General features: G+C 42.9%; 1 protein-coding gene across 1 annotated transcript in view; it reads right to left on the minus strand.

The window, feature by feature from the left end:
* The window catches only part of COL21A1 (collagen type XXI alpha 1 chain), a 285,509-nt gene that overhangs the window by 167,017 nt on the left and 98,979 nt on the right, over positions 1-19,513 (minus strand). The window contains exons 4-5 of the mRNA XM_077487822.1: positions 1,767-1,935; positions 1,453-1,669 (exon numbers count right to left, since the gene is read on the minus strand). Of these exons, the coding sequence (XP_077343948.1) occupies positions 1,453-1,669; positions 1,767-1,935 (386 nt within the window). The remainder of the gene's footprint in view (positions 1-1,452; positions 1,670-1,766; positions 1,936-19,513) is intronic.

A 19,513-nucleotide genomic window follows, 5' to 3' on the forward strand; every position in this document is an offset into this window, starting at 1 on the left:
TCTTTTCCTTCAGATTTACCAAAACCATATAATTTGAGGTCAAACCTTAGGAGTTTCAATTTGTATGCAATCAGGCAGGCCCTTTCACTACATGGTTTTGGTAAATCTGAAGGAAAAAATCAGCAGAAAATCTGATAGTGTGTATGGGGCTTTAGAGTAGTGAAAGGGTTATTGACAGGGTCATCTTTAGCGCAGGGCAAATGGGGCACCAAACTTTTTAGGGGAGCCCGCGCTACCCGTAAATTGGGGCTCGATGACAGCTTTGCAGAGTGCACAGAGGACACGGGAGGCTGTATTCCCAATCTAGCCAACAGTGAGGGGGCAGGGCCGGGAGCTCTACTGATGCGCTGACCTGCCCTATGTAGCCTGTTTGCTCGGAACAGAGCTGCTGTTATTAGAGCAGTGATCGGAGTGGGCTCGTCAGTGGAGCTCCCAGCCCCGCCTCCTCTATACTACTGGATGGGGAATACAAAGGTCCGGGGACAGGGCCGGAAGCTCAACTGACGTGCCAACTCCAATCACTGCTCTAACTACAGCCGCTCTGTTCCGAGTGGAGCTCCCAGTTCCGCCCCCTCTCTGCTGGCTAGCATGTGAATACAGCCTCCTGTGTCCTCTGTGCACTCTGCAAAGCTGTCACCAGGGACCCAATTCACAGGTAATACACAGTCTGGTAATCTCATGCAGTATGTCCGCAGTCTCTGGTAATCTCATTTAGTATGTCCGCAGTCTGGTAGTCTCGTGCAGTATGTCCGCAGTCTCTGGTAATCTCATGCAGCATGTCCGCAGTCTCTGGTAATCTCATGCAGTATGTCCATAGTTTCTGGTACTCTCATGCAGTATGTCTGCAGTCTGGTAATCTCGTGCAGTAATTCCGCAGTCTCTTATAATCTTGTGCAGTATGTCTGCAGTCTGGTAATCCCGTGCAGTATGTCTGCAGTCTCTTATAATCTTGTGCAGTATGTCCGCAGTCTGGTAATCTCCTGCAGTATGTCTGCACTCTCTAACCCTCTCCTGTAGTATGTGTATTAATGTGCCGCTTTACTTGCTCAATTATTTGTGCATTAACCTATAGCTACCAATCAGTGAGCGCTAATAATGTGCAATAACCTCTAGCAACCAATCAGCAAGCAGAAATGATGTGTTGTAACCTCTTGCAACCAGCCAGTGAGTGGTAAGGATAGGCTGTAACCTCTGGCAAACAATTGCAATCGCTGTGTGATCTGCTGCAGTAAACTGCTATTTTTTTGTATGTCTCAGAATGGGGGGGGGGGGGGGTGCAAGAAAATGTTTGCCCAGTGCCCAATCAAAATTAAAGACAAGCCTGGTTATTGATGGGATATTGGCCCCTTGTTTAGAGAACTGTTCAGGGGTCAAATACACACAAGTACACTACAAAAGAACATATGTTTTGACAGTGCCTATGCAAAGGTTACATGTTGAAAAGTATAATACCTTTACTCCAGGTGTTACAAATGTGATAACTTGATTTTCATTTGTTTGGCTGGTTGTAGTAAATGATAAAGTTTTATCTTCTCCGTTTACAGAAACAGCGGCTTGTATGGCACCATCAAGTGCAACAATTCTCCACAAATCCCATTTCTTTTTTATTTTAAATCGCTGAGTTGACACAAAGACATAAGAAGGAGGAAGACCTTCGGGAAAAACATTTCTGCAAACAAATAATGGAGTTTACAATAAGCAAATTATTTTACATGCCTTGCACAAAAATTGCCATAAAATAATAATAACAATGACATAAATACTACCTTGTGAATTCTGTAAGATCAACTTGCTTTGTTATTTCATATGCTTTGGTGGTAAGGATAGAGCCTTCAACTTTCTTGGCTTTTTTTTTATTTACTCCCAGTCCTAAAAGTATATCAAATCCCTTTTCATCTCTGGCTGCCACTGGAATTCTTGTGGGACAAACAGATTCTGCAGTGCAAACAAAAATTAATTTACACTCAGTGATCCAAGTACCAGGCTAGCCAATTCAAGGCCCAGCGTTTACCAACAATGTGCACATTCCTAACATCACTGCAGGAATTGTGAACAAAAATAATCATATGCAAGATTTAAGCTCCTACGTGCTTCAAATTACACAATTCTGTCCAGTTTTTCAGATCTGCTATCTTCTAATGAAATTACCATTTTCCATTAACTGCCTAACTGATAGCATCAGAATATAGTAATTCTGAAAATTATTTAGGAGAAAGAAGTTGTGTGCACACTGCAGATGCAAGTTTTTGTGTTCCCTGTGCAGCTGGAAAAGAACAAAGTTATCCATGGTTAGCTTTGATAATACAATATATGTATATATATATATATATATATATATATATATATATATATATATATATATATATATATATATATAACATTTTATACTCTATTTTTTTTCTTAAAGTGGTTCCAAAGTCAGAAGGTTTTTCCTATGCATTAAGATAAACAAAAAACCTCTGTGTACAGCAACCCCCTTAATACTTACTTGAGCTCCATGTTGATACAGTGATGTTGCACAAGAGTCTCAGCTGTCCGGGACTCTCCCTTATCATTGGCTGAGACAGCAGTGGGGCGCCATTGGCTTCCACTGCTGTCAATCAAAGACAGTGAGCCAATGAGGAGAGGGGGTGGGGCCGAGCCACGGCTCTGTGTCTGCATGGACACACAGAGCAGCAGCTCTGCGTGGATGCCTCCATAGCAAGCTGCTTGCTGTTGGGGCACTCGGCAGGAGGGAGGGGCTAGGAGCGCCGGCGAAGGATCCGAGAGGAGGAGGATCTGGGCTGCTCTGTGCAAAACCACTTTTTGTTATTTTTATTAGTAACCTGTCAGGGATGAAATATGGGGACTTACACTGATGGTTTGTTTTTTGAAGGTTTAACATGGTTGTAAAACCTTACATATACCCAGTGAAGTGACTGGCCTCAAGTTGATCAACAGAGATGAAACAAACCCTCCTACATACTGTAGAGATAAAAATTCTACACACCCTAGTTAAAATGTCAGGTTTCTGTGATGTAATATAATGAGACAAAGCTAAATCATTTCAGAAGTTTTCCACCTTTAATGTGACCTATAAACTGTACAACGCAGTTGAACAACAAATTGAAATCTTTTAGGTGGAGGGAAGTAAAAAAAAAAAAATAATAATAATATGGTTGCACTTCCTTGAACTAATACTTTGTTGAAGCACCTTTGTTGATTTGGATGTATGTTTTGGGTCGTTGTCATGCTGAAATATGTTCCTCTTCATGTTCAGCTTTCTAGCAGAAGCCTGAAGGTTTTGTGCCAATATTGCCTGGTATTTGGATCTCTACCTTGACTAAGGTTCCTGTTCCGGCTGAAGAAAAACAGCCCCAAAGCATAATGCTGCCACCACCATGCTTCACTGTGGGTATGGTGTTCATTTGGTGATGTGTAGTGTTGTTTTTGCGCCAAGCATATCTTTTGGAATTATGACCAAAAAGTTCAACCTTGGTTTCATCAGACAATAACACATGCTTTTGGGAGACTTCAGATGTGTTTTTGCAAAATGTTGCCGGGCTTCACTCTACCCGATAGCCCAGACATATGAAGAATATAGGCGATTGTTGTCACATGTTGTACCACACAGCCAGTATTTGCCAGATATTCCTGCAGCTCCTTTAATGTTACTATTGGCCTCTTGGCAGCCTTCCTGACCAGTTTTCTTCTCATCTTTTCATTAACTTTGGAGGGACATTCAGTTCTTGGTAATGTCACTGTTGTGCCATATTTCCTCCATTTCATGATGACTGTCTTCACTGTGTTCCATGGTATATCTAATGCCTAGGAAATTCTTTTGCATCCTTCTCCTGACTGATAAATGTTAACAATGAGATCCCTCAGTTTGTTTTTCAATTGAGTTGCACGGTTTATAGGTCACATTAACCGGTTCCTGATCGGTGCACGCCGATGTACATGGGCAGAATGGCACTGCTTGGCAAATGGGCATACCTGTACGTCCCTTTAAATTTGCCATGCACCGGCCAGGACCTCCTCACGTCAGGTCGTGGGTCCCATGGACTGGATGTCTGCGGGGATACCCGTGATCGCCTCACGGAGAGGAAGAACGGAGAGATGCTAATGTAAACAAGCATCTCCCCATTCTTTATAGTGACAGTGTCACTGATTTCTGCTCCCTGTGATCGGGAGCAGAGATCAGTGACATCTCACATGTAGCCACACCCCCCCACAGTTAGAATCACTCCCCAGGACAAACTTAGCCCCTACACTGCCACCTAGTGGTTAACCCCTTCACTGCCAGTGTCATTTACACAGTAACCAATGCATTTTTATAGCACTGATTGCTGTATAAATGACAATGGTCCCAAAAATGTGTCAAAAATGTCCGATGTGTCCGCCATAATGTCGCAGTCATGATAAAAATCTCTGATCGCCGTTATTACTAGTAAAAAAAAATTATTAATAAAAATGCCATAAAACTATCCCCTATTTTGTAAACGCTATAACTTTTGCGCAAACCAATCAATAAACGCATATTTTTTTTACCTAAAAATATGTAGAAGAATATGTATCGGCCTAAACTGAGAAAAAAATAGCTTTTTAAAAAAAAAAAATGGGGATATTTATTATAGAAAAATTTAAAAATAATGCGTTTTTTTCAAAATTGACGCTCTTTTTTTATTTATAGCGCAAAAAAATACAACCTGTCATAAAATACCACCAAAAGAAAGCTCTATTTATGAGAAAAAAGCACATCAATTTTATTTTGGAGCCACGTCACACAGCTGCGCAATTGTCAGTTAAAGCGGCACAAAAAATGCTCTGGCCAGCAAATGGTTCGGGGCTTAAATGGTTAAAAGTGGAAAAAGTTCTGAAATTATTTATCTTTGTCTCATTTTTTTACATCACAGAAACCTAACATATTAACAGCAGTGTGTAGACTTTTTATATCCACTGTACATTGTACCTGCTTATCTACAGTCTTCCCTTCTCTATATCTGTGCAGAATATATAAAGGTTGTCTGAGCTGTCAGAAAACAGGGGGCAAAGAGCTGAAATTACACACTTCAGACCTGAGTGAGGAAAGATCCAAAAGGAGAGAAAGGACACCCCCTTCATATAGCACACAGGAACAGAGCTGAGACTGTCAATCACAGGCTGCATGCTGGAGCTCCCTCCCTGTCATCTTTTTTCTCTTGATGTTTATATTTATACATTTATACCATGCAATCAGGTGCAGGCAAATGCACTGTGTTTGCAACCTGCATTTGGTGTATCATTAACTTAACTGACACCCACTGTAGATCACAACTGCATGGATTGCAAGTTTCCCTGCACCGTATTCTAGTGTGAACCTAGCCTAATTTACTGCCAATAATGGAAAGCCTGAGACCAGCACTGCCACAAAACCTTGTAGAGCTATGGAGGAAAGTGTTACCACCACTCTGTGTAAACATAAAACACTACTGAACTCAGATGCACTTACTGTACAACAGGCAAAGAGGGATCAGCGTCACTCTCTGTAAGCCTAGGTTCACACTTGTGCGGGTGGTTGCGGGTAGGCAAGAGCATGTAAATGGCACATGATCCCACAACTACCCTGAGCCAAACTGCGCTGCTCTTTGCAGGTGCGTGAGACTGCCATTCTTTTGTGATGGCACGACCACGCATCTAAAAATGCAGTTCATTTTCTGCTACGGGAAATTGCATGGTGCAAAAGCACCTTGCAATTTCCTTCCAGCAGGTACAGGAACCTTTTTCCTGCATTAAACACAGGCACAGCAGCCCATTCAAATAAATAGGCTGCTGTGCCCACGCAAATGTGGCCTGTAAAGCCACTTAAGTGTGAACCTTGAAACACTACTGAGCCCAGTAGAAGAATGCGGGAAGAGAGATCGCACTCCGGACTTCAGAGAAAATGTATTTTTTGTGGATTTTTTTACAATAAAGCCCATCATGGTGTTGTGATGTCTTTTGTGGATTTTATACAATAAAGCCCATTTTCTCTGAAGTCCGGAGTGCGGTCTCTCTTCCCACATTCTTCTCCTACGCCCAGGCCACAGACTGGACCAACACCTTGCCATTCAGAGAAGGGATTGTTTCACCTGGAGTGGTGCTGCTCTCTCATCATTGACTACTGAGCCCAGGCCTACTGACAACATGCAGGGGGACAGGGGGCATGTCAGCACAACTTTCTGAATAGTATAAACAATACAGAGCTCAGTAAATAAAGTACCCACATTCCAGTAGTAAAAAGCTGCAATCTGTTTATTGATGCTATCCAATCTACATCAGGCCACAGGTATTCTGCTATAATTAGGGTGACATCAATAAACACAGATTGCGACTTTTTTTACACACAGCGTGTGGCTACTTTATTTACTTACTGTGATGAATTATGAGGTGGAGGATGAGCCACTTGAGTTCCTGCTGGGCTAGGTCTGTACAGGCATTTTCATACCTGCAGGGAGCACTGAGACTCTTGTGAGAACTAAACTTAAAGGGTAACTCCACTTTCATGGGAAAAAAAAAGCAAATGAAAAAATAATAATATAGCGTATACAATTGTGCCTCAAGTTATATTGTAATTCGATGTAATTTACCTTTCCCTTTCAATATGCAGCTCTGTAATTTTCTGTAAAATGCAATGCAATATGACTGCCTGGAGGTGTTCCGTACATAGAATGTACAGAATGCCCCCAAGAAACATAATTTCCTGCTTGCGTGATTGGCTCACTGATTTTCCCAGAATTCTACACTAAGTCAGATATAAGGCATCCCCTGCAACAAAAATGTAATTTTTTGGTGAGATACGCCCAATAGGAAATCACATCTAAAGGGATGCAGAGCCCTGCAAGTATAGCAGCTGATTGATAATTATGAAACCACAACCATTAGATTCACTTACCACATACCACAGACAAACACACAGATATTTCTTCAGAAAAACAAAAGGTAGGAATCTGCAACAAAGTTTGTTAAAATCCTTGCAATGTACATAGATCACCCAGTGTGGAATGTTTTACTCTTTAAGTGTGCTCACAAGAGAGGGAAGGTAACAACTGAGCTCCACAATCGGAACACCCACAAATCAGGTTGCATGGAAAGGAGGCATTAAAAGGCAATTATAACACACATAAAGATATTATTTTCAGCGTATTTTCATTACTAGTTACCATTTCTTCTTTATGGGTTTGTTATCTTTACAAAAATTGCATTGTGTTGATTAACATAAGTCTATCTTGAAATTCTCTACAAATTCTCACACATCAACTTGAAACTCGGTCATCTGCATGGTATTGAAACATTACAAAAAAACAATCTGCATCACTCCTTTTGCTTTCGTATAATAACTCTTAGTGGATTGCACCATTTAACGTGTCTTTAAAACGTTCAGCTTTCTTTAGTTCTAGTAGACATTCACTGTCTGCAGGGTGTAGCTGGCAAAAACGACTCAGCAGTTCCCACCCTTGGATATTCTCTGAGTCAGCATGTTATTGGCAGACAGTGGATAATTTGGCAGGCAATTTATGAATATGTTATAGCGGTATGATAGGGAACTCTTCCAATTATACATCTATTTAACTTTTTTGTTTTTTGATATCCTTCTAAATCAAGTGATTTTACTTGAAAACAAAGTACATATGCACATTTTCACATAAAAGGGCAACTAATCATTTCCCATAAAGATAATGCAAACCAGAAAAGATGGAAAAGCACTGGTTGAGTATTGCCAGCTAACATCAGACAAAGAAGATAAATAACAGAAACCAAAGAGAATGACACTATAATTAGCTGTGCTAGAATATTTAATAATATAGCTTCCTTCCGGTCCTAAAATGGTTTTAATTCTGTGTTGTTTCATCGACCAAAATAGCACACAGTTGTACTAAATATGTAAAAGAAAAATCATTACAGTAGCAATGGAAATGTTAGTATGGGATTATTTACTGTGTTGTGTATCAGACCCAGAAAATATGCTTTATGTGAAACTGCTGAAGCCTAAACCAGACCATTTTTTATTTTTTTGATAATGTGGGGAAGGGTTAGAACATCTGCCATATTCTGAATGCAGTCTGTGTCTTTGTTGCTATTATAAGATGTTAAATGCTGTCTCCACAGAAGAGTTTCATTTTCTATTTTTTATTCAGTTGGACACCCATCACCAGGATATAAAATGAGGAGAAATCTCCCACATGAAGACAAAGACAGAAATGAATGAGGAACTGAACTCTGGAAGCCAAGACTCCCCCCCAAAAAAAAGGCAGCTAGAGAGGAAAGGACTAGTCTCTGGAATTTCCATTCCTTGTTTTGCAATGTAATTTTGGCACAGGCAGAGTTTGTCTTTCTTGTGTCAGAACTTCCTGAAAAGAGAATCATGAGCACAGCCTAATGATATCACCAAATATCACTCCAAATCTCTTAACCACTTGCCTGTCAGGCCAATTCTGGCACTTCTCTCCTAGAAAATTACTTAGAACCCCAAACATTGTGTATACTGTATATTTTTTTTTTTTAATTCCTTTATTTCTTTTCAAGATGAGACAATTTAACAGTCAGAAAAGATGACAGTAATTAGAATAAAAACAGAAACGGGTAATGAATATGATTAGATGTTATATCAGCATTGTCAAATATCGATTCCCCGGTTATGCACTCAGTTAAATACATGTATGGTTACGGCTGTGTATCAAAGCTAACCATGCACTACTCCGGGGGAGGCTTCCAGACTGTTACCCTGATAACCCACTATTGCTAATATAGCTACCAAGGCCATACTGTAAGAAACTCATTTATACCTGCCAGGGGGGGTTATCTCCCAACCAGCTGAGTCCAGCCATGTGGCACAACAGACGGATGATGTAAAGTAGGATGTTCATATTATCTGAATAAACCGGCCCAAGACTGGGAGCAGATTAGGACAGGAAGGACTGGGGGAGTGGAAGGGCGGGATGGGAAAGGACTCCCCAGTTGGGGGTAGGGGAAAGGTATTTAGAAGGGAAGCAGTGCAGAGGGAAGACGAGGGGGAGAAAAGAGGAGGGGGATGGTGGTGCCTCTTGACCAGAGAGTAATTTGAGCTACAAGGACTAATCAGGCAATGCAACCTCACGGAGGTAAGCTTCAGTGTAGTTGTAGAGTTGCCATGGTCGCCAAATCTCCCGAAAGGCCTCCTCCCTTCCGTACAAGGTGGCAATGAGATCCTCCATGTTTCTTTGTTCGTTCCCCTTGGCAAACCACAGGGATTTTGTTGGTGGAATCTCCGATCTCCAGCGCAAGGGGATGTATGCCTTGGCGGTGTTTAATAGCTGAATGGTAAGGGAGGCTTTATATTTCTTGATGGGTCGCTTAGAGAGGTGCAGCAGACAGGATGCAAGATCTTCCTCCAGGGTGACATTTGTCAAGTGCTTGATCGTGCGTGCCACCTCCAGCCAGTAGGGTTTGATTTTGGGGCAATCCCAGAAGATGTGTAGCATCGTTCCCTCCTCCAAACCACAACGCCAGCAAAGACTATGGACCCGCGGGAAGAAGCGATGCAGGGAAGTGGGCACTCTTTACCATCGGGTCATGATTTTATAGCAGGTCTCTTGGACTCTGGTGGCTATGGATGACTTCTGGGCGAAGTGAAGGATCTTCTCCCTCTGTGAGTCATTAAGTCGGACTCCTAAATCTGCCTCCCATTTAGAGAGGAAGGGGGGATGAACCCTTCTGCTGGTGAGATCAGGGAGGAGTAGATCAAGGATAGACAGTGGTGGATCGGTTCTCTGCGGTGGCAAATTCGTTTCAGTTCCGTGGATGGACGTGATATGCCAGGTGTCTGTGCGCACCAGCGCAAGAAGTTACGTAATTGGGGACCAATCCAGACACCCCCGCTTCTATTGCAAGTTGGCCGTCTGAGCCCAAAAAGTCGTGGAGATGAAGCCGCCCCTCCGCTGCCAGGCGCCCAAAAAGTCGGCCGGGTGGAAAGTCTGGATTACCCAAGATTGGAACCATGGGGGAGGGCAACGGGGACACTGAGGAATGTCCTGTAGTACGTCTTTATTTCTGGGAGGCCGATTCCTCCCCTATGCTTTGCCATGTGGAGGAGTTGCAGTCTGATACGTAGTTTTCAATGCGACCAGATGAAGTCACAGAACATCGAGTCCATTCGCTTAAAGAATGAAGGGGGGGAACAGATGGGAAGGGCTTGTAGTAGATATAATATCCTAGGCAAGGTGGTCATCTTAATGGCATTGCATCATCCCAACCATTTTACCAGTTTAGAGTTACTGAGCAGGTCTGGCACTACTAGAATTATTGCTCTTGCTCTGACGTTCACACCAATACCTTACATGTGTGGAGCGATCACCGTTCACATGTGCGTGCAGCACTTACGTATGCGTTTTCTTTTGTGCATAAGCATGGGGGAGGGGGCGTTTTAAATACATTTTTATTATTTATTTTATCTAAAACTATTTATTTATACTGTCTCTTAAATGTTTTGTTTGTATCAACTGTATTGCTATTACAAGGAATGAACAACATCCCTTGAGACAGTATGGGCCATGATAGGTTCTCTTTATCTATTCGACCCAAATCTCTCCTCTGGCCTCCAAAGCAGCCCATCAGATATACATTGGTGTGATCGGTTGCTTTCCTGGCCACTAATGGTCAGGTATACAAAGAGTGGAAACTGGAAGTGACAAAATCCTCATTGCTTCAGGTTTCTGGGGGTCACAGAGAGGGAGGAACAACGTTCCGTTCCTCTCTTTCTGTGCTGTGCAGCCGTTGTCACCGGTCACAGCACTCTGCGATCAGATGGCAAAGCCTGGCAAAGGTGGGGGCGGGGGGGCGCTTAATGCAGAAGTGATTTAGTGGTTGTTCAGCCCGCTGAATAATTTATGCCATATAGTGAACCGCCGGCTGAAAATTCTGATACCAGAATGATGCTGTAGCTGCAGGCATTGTCCCTGTATAGCCACTAAAAACTGAAGAGGTCATGTGTCTTGTGTCCTATGGTCGGCAAGTGGTTAAGATAAGCAATCAGAGGCAGCAGTCATTTTACACTGTCATAGCTGCACACAGTCATAGCTTCACACCTTTGAGACTGTAGGCACATACCAGAAAGTGCACTGGTGTTTTTTCAGGATAAAATCAAAGACAAAGGGGGCATTTTTCATTGTCCTGCTTATCTGCTTAGGCATAATTTACATTTCTAAATGCTCCCTATAACATAGCAAAGCTTTTTTTTTTTTTTTTTAAGTTCAGTTCCACTTTAAATCCTCAGAGAAGTCCTAACATTCCTCAATCCACTGGAAACGTGTTTTTGTTCCTTTCTGTGTCTCCATATAAAATATAACCACTTACCAAGATGCTGTGAACAATTCAGATAAAACCATATAGCTATATTAACTAAGTTATGTGTACAATTTCCCAAATATGTAACATATTACATATTTTTTTTCCCAACATTAAAAAAACTTTATCAAACAATTAATTTTTTACATACATTTCAGTAACAAGAAAAGTGCAGCATTTGTTCATCAAGGACAGAGCTTGTTTTGTTAACTTAGTTTTAAAGAAGCTGCTAAAGTTATTTGCTTATAATGAGTTAACAGGTAAAAGTACATTACATATAATTATAAATGGTGGCTTTCAATTTTTAAAGCATCAATAGAACATAAATTCAACAATTCTAATGTTTATGAATTTATAAATATTCCAGGTTTAGGGTTCTGGCATATTTTACATCATGCAGCCACTGTTCACACTGAGCATAAGAAATTTGGCACGCAACAGCAAATTCGAAACAGGTTCATGGCTTACATATTTTGACAGCTCAGGAGTTCCAAAACCTGCATCATCAAAGTTTTAAGGCATAAGCTGATGCATATGCACACCTTATATATAACCAACAGACAAAGTGCCATAAAACAGCCATGTCACACAATCTTAATGATGCAAGATTTTATTAGCCAAGTTCCTTACAAGAAGGTAATTTTTTTAAATGGAATAGAAATCTACATGCATTTTCAAGAATAAGTGCACTTAAACACACCTTAACACTTTAATACACCAAACAAGACCAAACATGTTTGCAAATGTGATCTCTTATAGTTTCCTTGCTCTTGCTATCCTCAGATAGTTATGGTAGGATTGACAGCCTTAAATTCCCGTTTGCTTCCTAAAGCCCTTCTCATATACTATATATGGTTCTCAGAATATTATTTAGGTTTATGTCTGGTATCCCTTTAAACGTATGCGCCATGTAAGCTAACTTACAATTATTCTTCAGGCGTGAGCAAATGTACAAAATACAAATCAAAAGGGATGCTAAGGAGGCCTCCTTTCATAAAATAGCCTGTGTCATCAGCTGAGGCCCATCTGGGCCCATTTCCTTTTCTAAGTGGTTCCAGACACTTCAACAAAGGCCTGTTCTATATAGAAATAATGTTAAGGACTGCTGACATTGAATGGACTAGATTTTGAGAACAACAGCTTATTGCTATTCTGATAAATATTAACAATAATGTGCACTTATTCTTCATATAAAACACATTTTTATATTCTACTTCATTAAAAGTAATATTATGACATCTTTTAATGAAACTAGAATGATAGGCATTATAAGCAAGCTTTTATTTTCCGCTTATTTAATGTGTAATTTTATGCAAATATGGTGTAAACAATAAATGCAGATTATCAACAGTAAAACGCAGTTATGGCCCATCCTTTAGAGGCACATGGGGCCGCCCCCCATTCAATTGCTCGGTATCTTGATCTACATGCAGGGTGTCGTATGCATGGATTCCAGTGGCGGGGGGGAGTTGTTTTTTGAAGCACATGATTAGAGCCAGAGGCTCCTCTAATTGGCTTCAAAAAAGGGTGGGCTTGGGGCACAGAGAACTGCGCTCTGAGCCCACCCAGTTTTGTAATGTGTGCGGCAGTGGTTGGAGCGGAGGAGGTGGGGGTGCTGGCAGCAGCCAATGACTGTGCAGTCTCCGGAGGTGACGTGCAGAACAGCCTTAGCAAGGAGAAGGAAGATGGTGTGCCACGGCCTGGCTCTGTTCACCTGGCTGCTCTCGGTAGTCTACCGAGAAGAAAGGGAATCGATCATGGATGGGGTAAGTGCAGATCGGATGTCACTCCTCCCCCAGCCACTGTGTTGCTGGTATGGGAGAGAGTGGACTGCAGAGATGGAAGCCATCTCTCCTCTCATCTGTGTATGGCTGTGGGCTGCTCCCCCCTTTCCCTCGCTGCAGCTCAGTGACAAGAGCACGATCTGTGTAAACCCAGCTCACTCTCTGCTCTCTCCACCCTCATTGGGTGAGGAGAGCAGGACAATTGCTTGCTGCCCCCCCCCCCCAAAAAAAAAACACCAGCCGCCACTGGTAAAAAGTAAAGGAAAAAAAACTACTAATTTCATTTATAAAAAAATGAAGAAAAAGTCTGTGTGTTGTGCATTCTACCCAACTGATTATATATTTCTAGTACAGGTTAAAAAACGTAATTATATTAAAACTGTTTTAAATATCATATTCCTAGAAACAACACTATTACTTTTTGCATTTTCTCCAGCTTCCATAAATGCTTTACCATTCTTTGCCAGTCTTGTAAAATCTGCATTCACGTTTCAGCACCAGCTATGCACTAATGATATTTTATTAAATAAGCCACATTACTTGCAATTGCATAAACCTGCTGCAACACATCCCATGCACAAAACTAAAGGTTGTGCAATATACCTTCACGGAGCTTACTGCTGCGATAAACTGCTTCTGAAAAGGGAGGATCTGGATAACCTATGTTGTTTTAAAAATGTAAACATATATTGTTCATTGATATTGCACACATTTATAGTAATTGAGATAATAAAGAACATACTGAAGCAATCAAGAACACACTGGTTTTGTTCTATTACAGGAAGGCTTTCTTGATAATTGAGAAAACAACTGCATTCTTACACAGATCAGCTGAACATGGAATACTTCATTAAAGTAGAACTCCAGTCAAAATGATTTGATATGTGCAATAGAAAGAAAATAGAAATAAAAAATAACCATGTACTTTTGCAAAATGAACAACGTAAATGAACAAAGTAAAATAGCTGCAAACGCATAAGAGAAAGTGACACTCCAAATGTATATATAAAATAGTGTTGTGCTGTAAATAAAGAGAAAAAAAATGCTATATAGTGAATTATAACACTATTAAATATAAATAAAGGTTGTAAACATCATAAAGTCCACAAAAAAGTTCCATTTAAATCAGTGTAGCCGTGTATCACTATGAACATATTCCCCATCTGTCGGTTTTTAGTGAATAGGATTGGATCGGATGTCAGTGGGTGTCAACAGACACATATCTGTTGACACCCGTTGTTCCATAGAGGACAATGGATGGTCCAATCGGGTCCGCCCAAATAAATGGCAGGCGGACCTCATTGGTCTGCCCTTGTGAAAGAGGCCGAATCCTTTATCAGCACATAAACCATTTGGCTTCTTGTACTGCTTCTTACTTTGTGCTCTGTTGTACAGGGACTGCAAGTTGTGCCTGTATGGGATGCCAACTGGTTCAGTGTATTGGCATGCAGGCAATCCCACTCATGTCAATTGGGATGCAGTGCCTGCATGGACACTTCTACAAATTTTACATCTGTGTGGCTGCTGGTGTATTTCCCTGAACACAGACATTGCAGCCACCGCATCTGTGCAGCTGCTTCATCTCAATTGACATGAATGGGACTGGTTCCATGTAGATGCACAGAAAACCTCGGCATCCAGTGCAGGCAAAGCACAGCCCTCATATGGGTGTAAATTTAAGTATGCCTGTGTGAACAAGGCTTTTACATCCTATAAAGTGCATAAACAGAAAAAGAATATTAATTAATATTTGTTTTTTTCCACCTTTTTACTTTACAGCAGCTAAAATTGTTCCAGGTACACTTGCACACAGTTAAGGAGTTTGCATGCAGTGTATGATTAAACAACTATATCAAATAGGTGCCAATGATCAACAGGATAATATGTAGTTTAAAATACAATCATTGGATCCTTTCCGCAGCTCGTAAGCTCCCTTCTCTACCATATGGCAACTCCTCAATCCTACTGTTCCCAGACTTCTCGGCAGACTTGCAGCGCAAAAGAAGATCCTTTAATGATGTCCGCAGGCGCCTACGGGACAAGGATATTAAATACAGCATGTTATACCCCAGCCGCCTTCGGGTGCCTTATAACGGATCGGTGAAATTCTTTGACACCCCAGAGGAAGCAAATGACTGGCTGATCACTCTACGTTAATCTTCTACAGCTATCCCTACGTTGATGGGGGGTACTACTTGCCTGAATTATTATCCTGTTATGGGCTCCCGGCCTTTTTGTTTTTGTTTTTTGTTTTTGCTGGCGGGTTGTTGATACTGCTGCTGCGGAACTCACGGGATACTACTTACCCACTGGATGGGTGGGCGCTTTTTCATCCTTCCTGCCAGCGGATGGCGTACTGACCTCCACCTCTCCTAGGGCATCTGCGGTGCTTTGCCATTGCTCAAGTTGATCCTTCTTGACTCCGCTTTGTTTTTTTTGTTATAGGTCTTGTCCTTTTAGCTACCTCCTTTTAGCTCGGAGCTCCCCGGACGTGGGCGCTTAAGGACTTATCAGTTCTTCCCCCTCATTACAGGGTTTTTTGACCTGACAAGGAGTAAGCGGCTTAGAGCGGCCGCTGCTTCAGAACTTTTTTTGTTTAAAAGTCTGGAGGTTTAAGTTTTGGTTAGGTTTTGGGTATCAAACTGGCCATGATTTTTAGTGCCAAATTGTTTTTTGTTTTTCCCCAATTGGGGCACTCTTGGCCGGTAGGGAGTTGTGGGTTTTCTTTTTTTCTTCTCTTTTGTTATTTTAATTCCCTTTTTTTTTCTCTTTTTTTCAATGTGCACTCTGAATCCACTGTTTATCGCATCTGTTCTGTATGCTATACTTCCATGTGTCATGCTCACTGGCGGGATAAGGGGTTATTGTGTAGGTATTGCTATGTTATAACATGTTACCAGCTGTTTCAATGGATTTGAGACTGGTGTCTTGGAATTTTCGGGGTCTTAATGATAAGGTTAAGAGGGCCTTGATGTTTAAATACCTGAATAGTCATAGACCCCATGTCCTTTTTCTCCAGGAGACTCACCTTCTGGGGAATAAAATACTAGCACTGCGCAGGCCCTGGGTGAGACAAGTGTTCCATGCTACGTATTCTAGCTATGCGAGGGGTGTGGCCATCTTGCTAAGTAAGTCTTTGGCTTATAAAGTTGTTCACCTGCACACTGATCAAGGAGGCAGATTCCTTATCCTGTTATTAGAGATTGGCCAGGTGGTTTATGCCTTCGTTAATGTATACCTCCCCCCCCCTTCCATCCGCAGATCTTGTATAAGATTAGTGAACTGCTGGCTCCCCTCCAATTCTCCAGGTTGTATATAGCAGGGGATTTTAATTCCATCTTGGATCCATCTCTGGATTCGTCCAACCCAAATAGGGTATTTTCGCCAGAGCTACTGCAATGGGCTCAAACTTTTAACTAAACTGAGATCTGGAGATGGAAGCATGCGGGTGCTAGGGCCTACTCTTTCCACTCTTTCACACATAAATCGGGCTCCAGGATAGACATGGCCTTCGGCAACTCTGGGGCCCTGACGTCGGTGAGGGGGGCACTGTATTTGCCTGCAGGTCTCTCTGATCATGCACCTTTGGAGGTTACCTTACAGTTGTCGAACGCCAGAGGTAATGCTTGTTGGCGCCTGGCGCCCAAATGGTTGCAGGATTTGCGGGTGGGGGAGGAGGTCACTCCTAAACTGAAACAATACTGGGAGTTGAACGAAGGTTCTACCTCGGCACAGATGGTTTGGGACGCCTTTAAGGCCAACACCAGAGGAGAATATATTTCGGCTATTAAGGCGGTCCGCTCTGAGCTGTCGTTCCCAGCTGCGGACGCTCGAGGGGGGCGAGGCCGAGGCGGCTGAGGCGTTTTCCGACTTGCCGACCTTGGAGCGCTTTACTCGATTGGCTGAGTCACGGCGGGCCTTGTCCCTTCACCTTGCTGAGGCTACTCATTTAGATTTGAAGTCCCTGGCGGGGAAAATCTTTGAATCCGGGGACAAAAACAGTAAGCTTCTTGCGAATTTAGTGGCTGACTCTAAATTTCAGACAGTGGTTTCGGAGATCCGAGGGTCTGATGGTCAGTTAGTGTCCGCACTTGATCAGATACTTACTGAATTTAGAACCTTTTATGAAAAACTGTATGCTGAAGTCCCAGGGGGATCGGTGGAAGAGCAGAGGGAGTTTCTCTCCTCTCTGGATTTGCCCACTCTATCACAAGAGGATTGTGCATTTCTAGACCAGGATTTTACTTTGGAGGAAATAGAAGAGGCAATTTGCTCGTTCCCTGGCGGGAAGACACCTGGACCCGATGGCCTACCTGGCGAGTGGTACAGGTTGTACGCCCCGCTGGTCGCTCCCAAATTGTTGAAAGTGTTCTCTGACAGCAAAACTCCCTCCGATGGCACTCCCTCCGTCCATGTATCAAGCACACATAGTGCTTATCCCCAAGCCTGGCAAGGACATCTCCCTCTGTGCTTCCTATAGACCGATTTCCCTGCTAAATTTTGACCTGAAGATTTTGACGAAAATGCTGGCCACCAGGTTACGAACGGTCCTGCCATCCCTGATTGATATAGACCAGACCGGATTTATGCCAGGGAAGTCCACAGATATAAATTTGCGAAGAGTTTTTACTCATTTGCAGTTGCCAACCACTGAGTCTTCCACGAGGGTAATAGTGTCATTGGATATCGAAAAAGCTTTCGATTCTGTGGCATGGCAGTTTATGTCCCTGGTGCTGGAGGTTATGGGTTTTGGAGAGGAATTTCGTAAATGGATTCACGTTTTATATAAGGAGCCCTTGGCACAGATTAAGATAGGTGGCGCCTTGTCAGTGCCTTTCGCTGTCCGGAGGGGAACGAGGCAGGGTTGCCCATTGTCACCGGCTCTTTTTGCCCTGGCGATGGAGCCGCTTACGTCGGCCCTCAGGAGGGCGGAGGGAGGTTCGTGGGATACGGGTGGGTTCCATACAAGAAAAGGTAGCTTTATATGCAGACGATCTCATACTTTTTTTAAGTGACCCTGCCCAGTCTCTCCGGGAGACACTACTCATTCTTTCCCACTTCACTGAGTGTTCGGGGTTGAAGGTAAATTGGGACAAGTCTCAAATCATGCCCATAGACAGGGGGGCTAAAGCGGCAGCGGATCCCGTTCCTACCATTAGTGTGGACGGACACAATCAAATACTTGGGGATTTATATCTCCTCCTCTACCTCTGATTTTTGTGCCCTTAATCTGGATCCATTGGTGCAGAAGATGACGACTAGACTGAAGGCGCGGTCACATCTCCCTCTCACCTTGATTGGGAGGATTAATTTATTCAAGATGAAGCTTTTGCCTGCCTTCCTCTATGTTCTCAGACATGCCCCAATCTGGATTCCTAAAAAAATATTCCGCATGATCAACTCTCTCCTGGTGTCTTTTCTCTGGGGCGCTGGTCAGCCGAGGTTTCGGCTGACGGTGTTGCAGAGGCCTTGGGGGGAGGGTGGTTTGGCGTGCCCGGACCTACACTCCTATTATGTGGCGGCCCTTCTGTCCCATGCCCACAATTGGCTGGTTTCGGATGAGTCCAATGCGGCGGTGGTTCTGGAGGCGGCGTGGTTGGGGTCATATGAAGCACTGAGAAATTTAATGTATCGCGGTCTTCGGGCCCCGTTCCCTCTTACTGCCGCAATGCGGGCGGTTGTGAGGGCATGGAACATAGCTAGCTCGATGCGCCCCGTACCTTCGGGGCACATCTCTCCGCATAGTCCTCTTTGGTTTAACCCAAATTTACCGGAATTTGGTTCTATTCCTGATCCTAGTGTGTGGGCCAACAGGGGTATCAAATATATCGAGCAACTTTGTTTTGAGGGTAAAATACAGACCTTTGACAGGCTGAAGCAACAGTACGCTTTGCCTAACTCACATTTATTCAGATTCCTGCAACTTAACCATGCCTTTCGAACACAGTTTGGAAATGCCCCAGTGGCGTTCTACACTTCGAGGCTAGAGACTCTGCTCAGGGACGATGATCTGTCTAAACCTCTGTCGGCCATATACAAGGTTTTGCTCCCGAATGTTCATACCGGTCTCGAAATCCTGAGGGCAAAGTGGGAGGCGGATTCCTCCTCTTTGGACACAGAGGACTGGGGGGACGTCTGGGAGTATCCTTTCTTACAGTTAGTGTCAGCCAGGGATAGATTAGTGCAATTTAAAATAGTGCATAGGGTATATTATACTCCGCAACGTCTCCATAGAATCTACCCATCTGTCCCTGCCTCCTGTTGGAGATGCAACTCACCCTCAGCGGATTTTATACATGTATTCTGGGGCTGTCCTCAAATAGCTATTTTTTGGGTGGAGGTGACTAACTTTATTCAGTCGGTTACCACCGTAACGGTACCGTTGTCTGTTGAAATATGTCTTTTGGGTT

This window comes from Lithobates pipiens, unplaced genomic scaffold (assembly GCF_037356315.1).
Source record: "Lithobates pipiens isolate NorthernLeopardFrog02 unplaced genomic scaffold, aLitPip1_a1.2 Scaffold_18, whole genome shotgun sequence".
In the NCBI taxonomy this organism is placed as follows: Eukaryota; Metazoa; Chordata; class Amphibia; order Anura; family Ranidae; genus Lithobates; species Lithobates pipiens.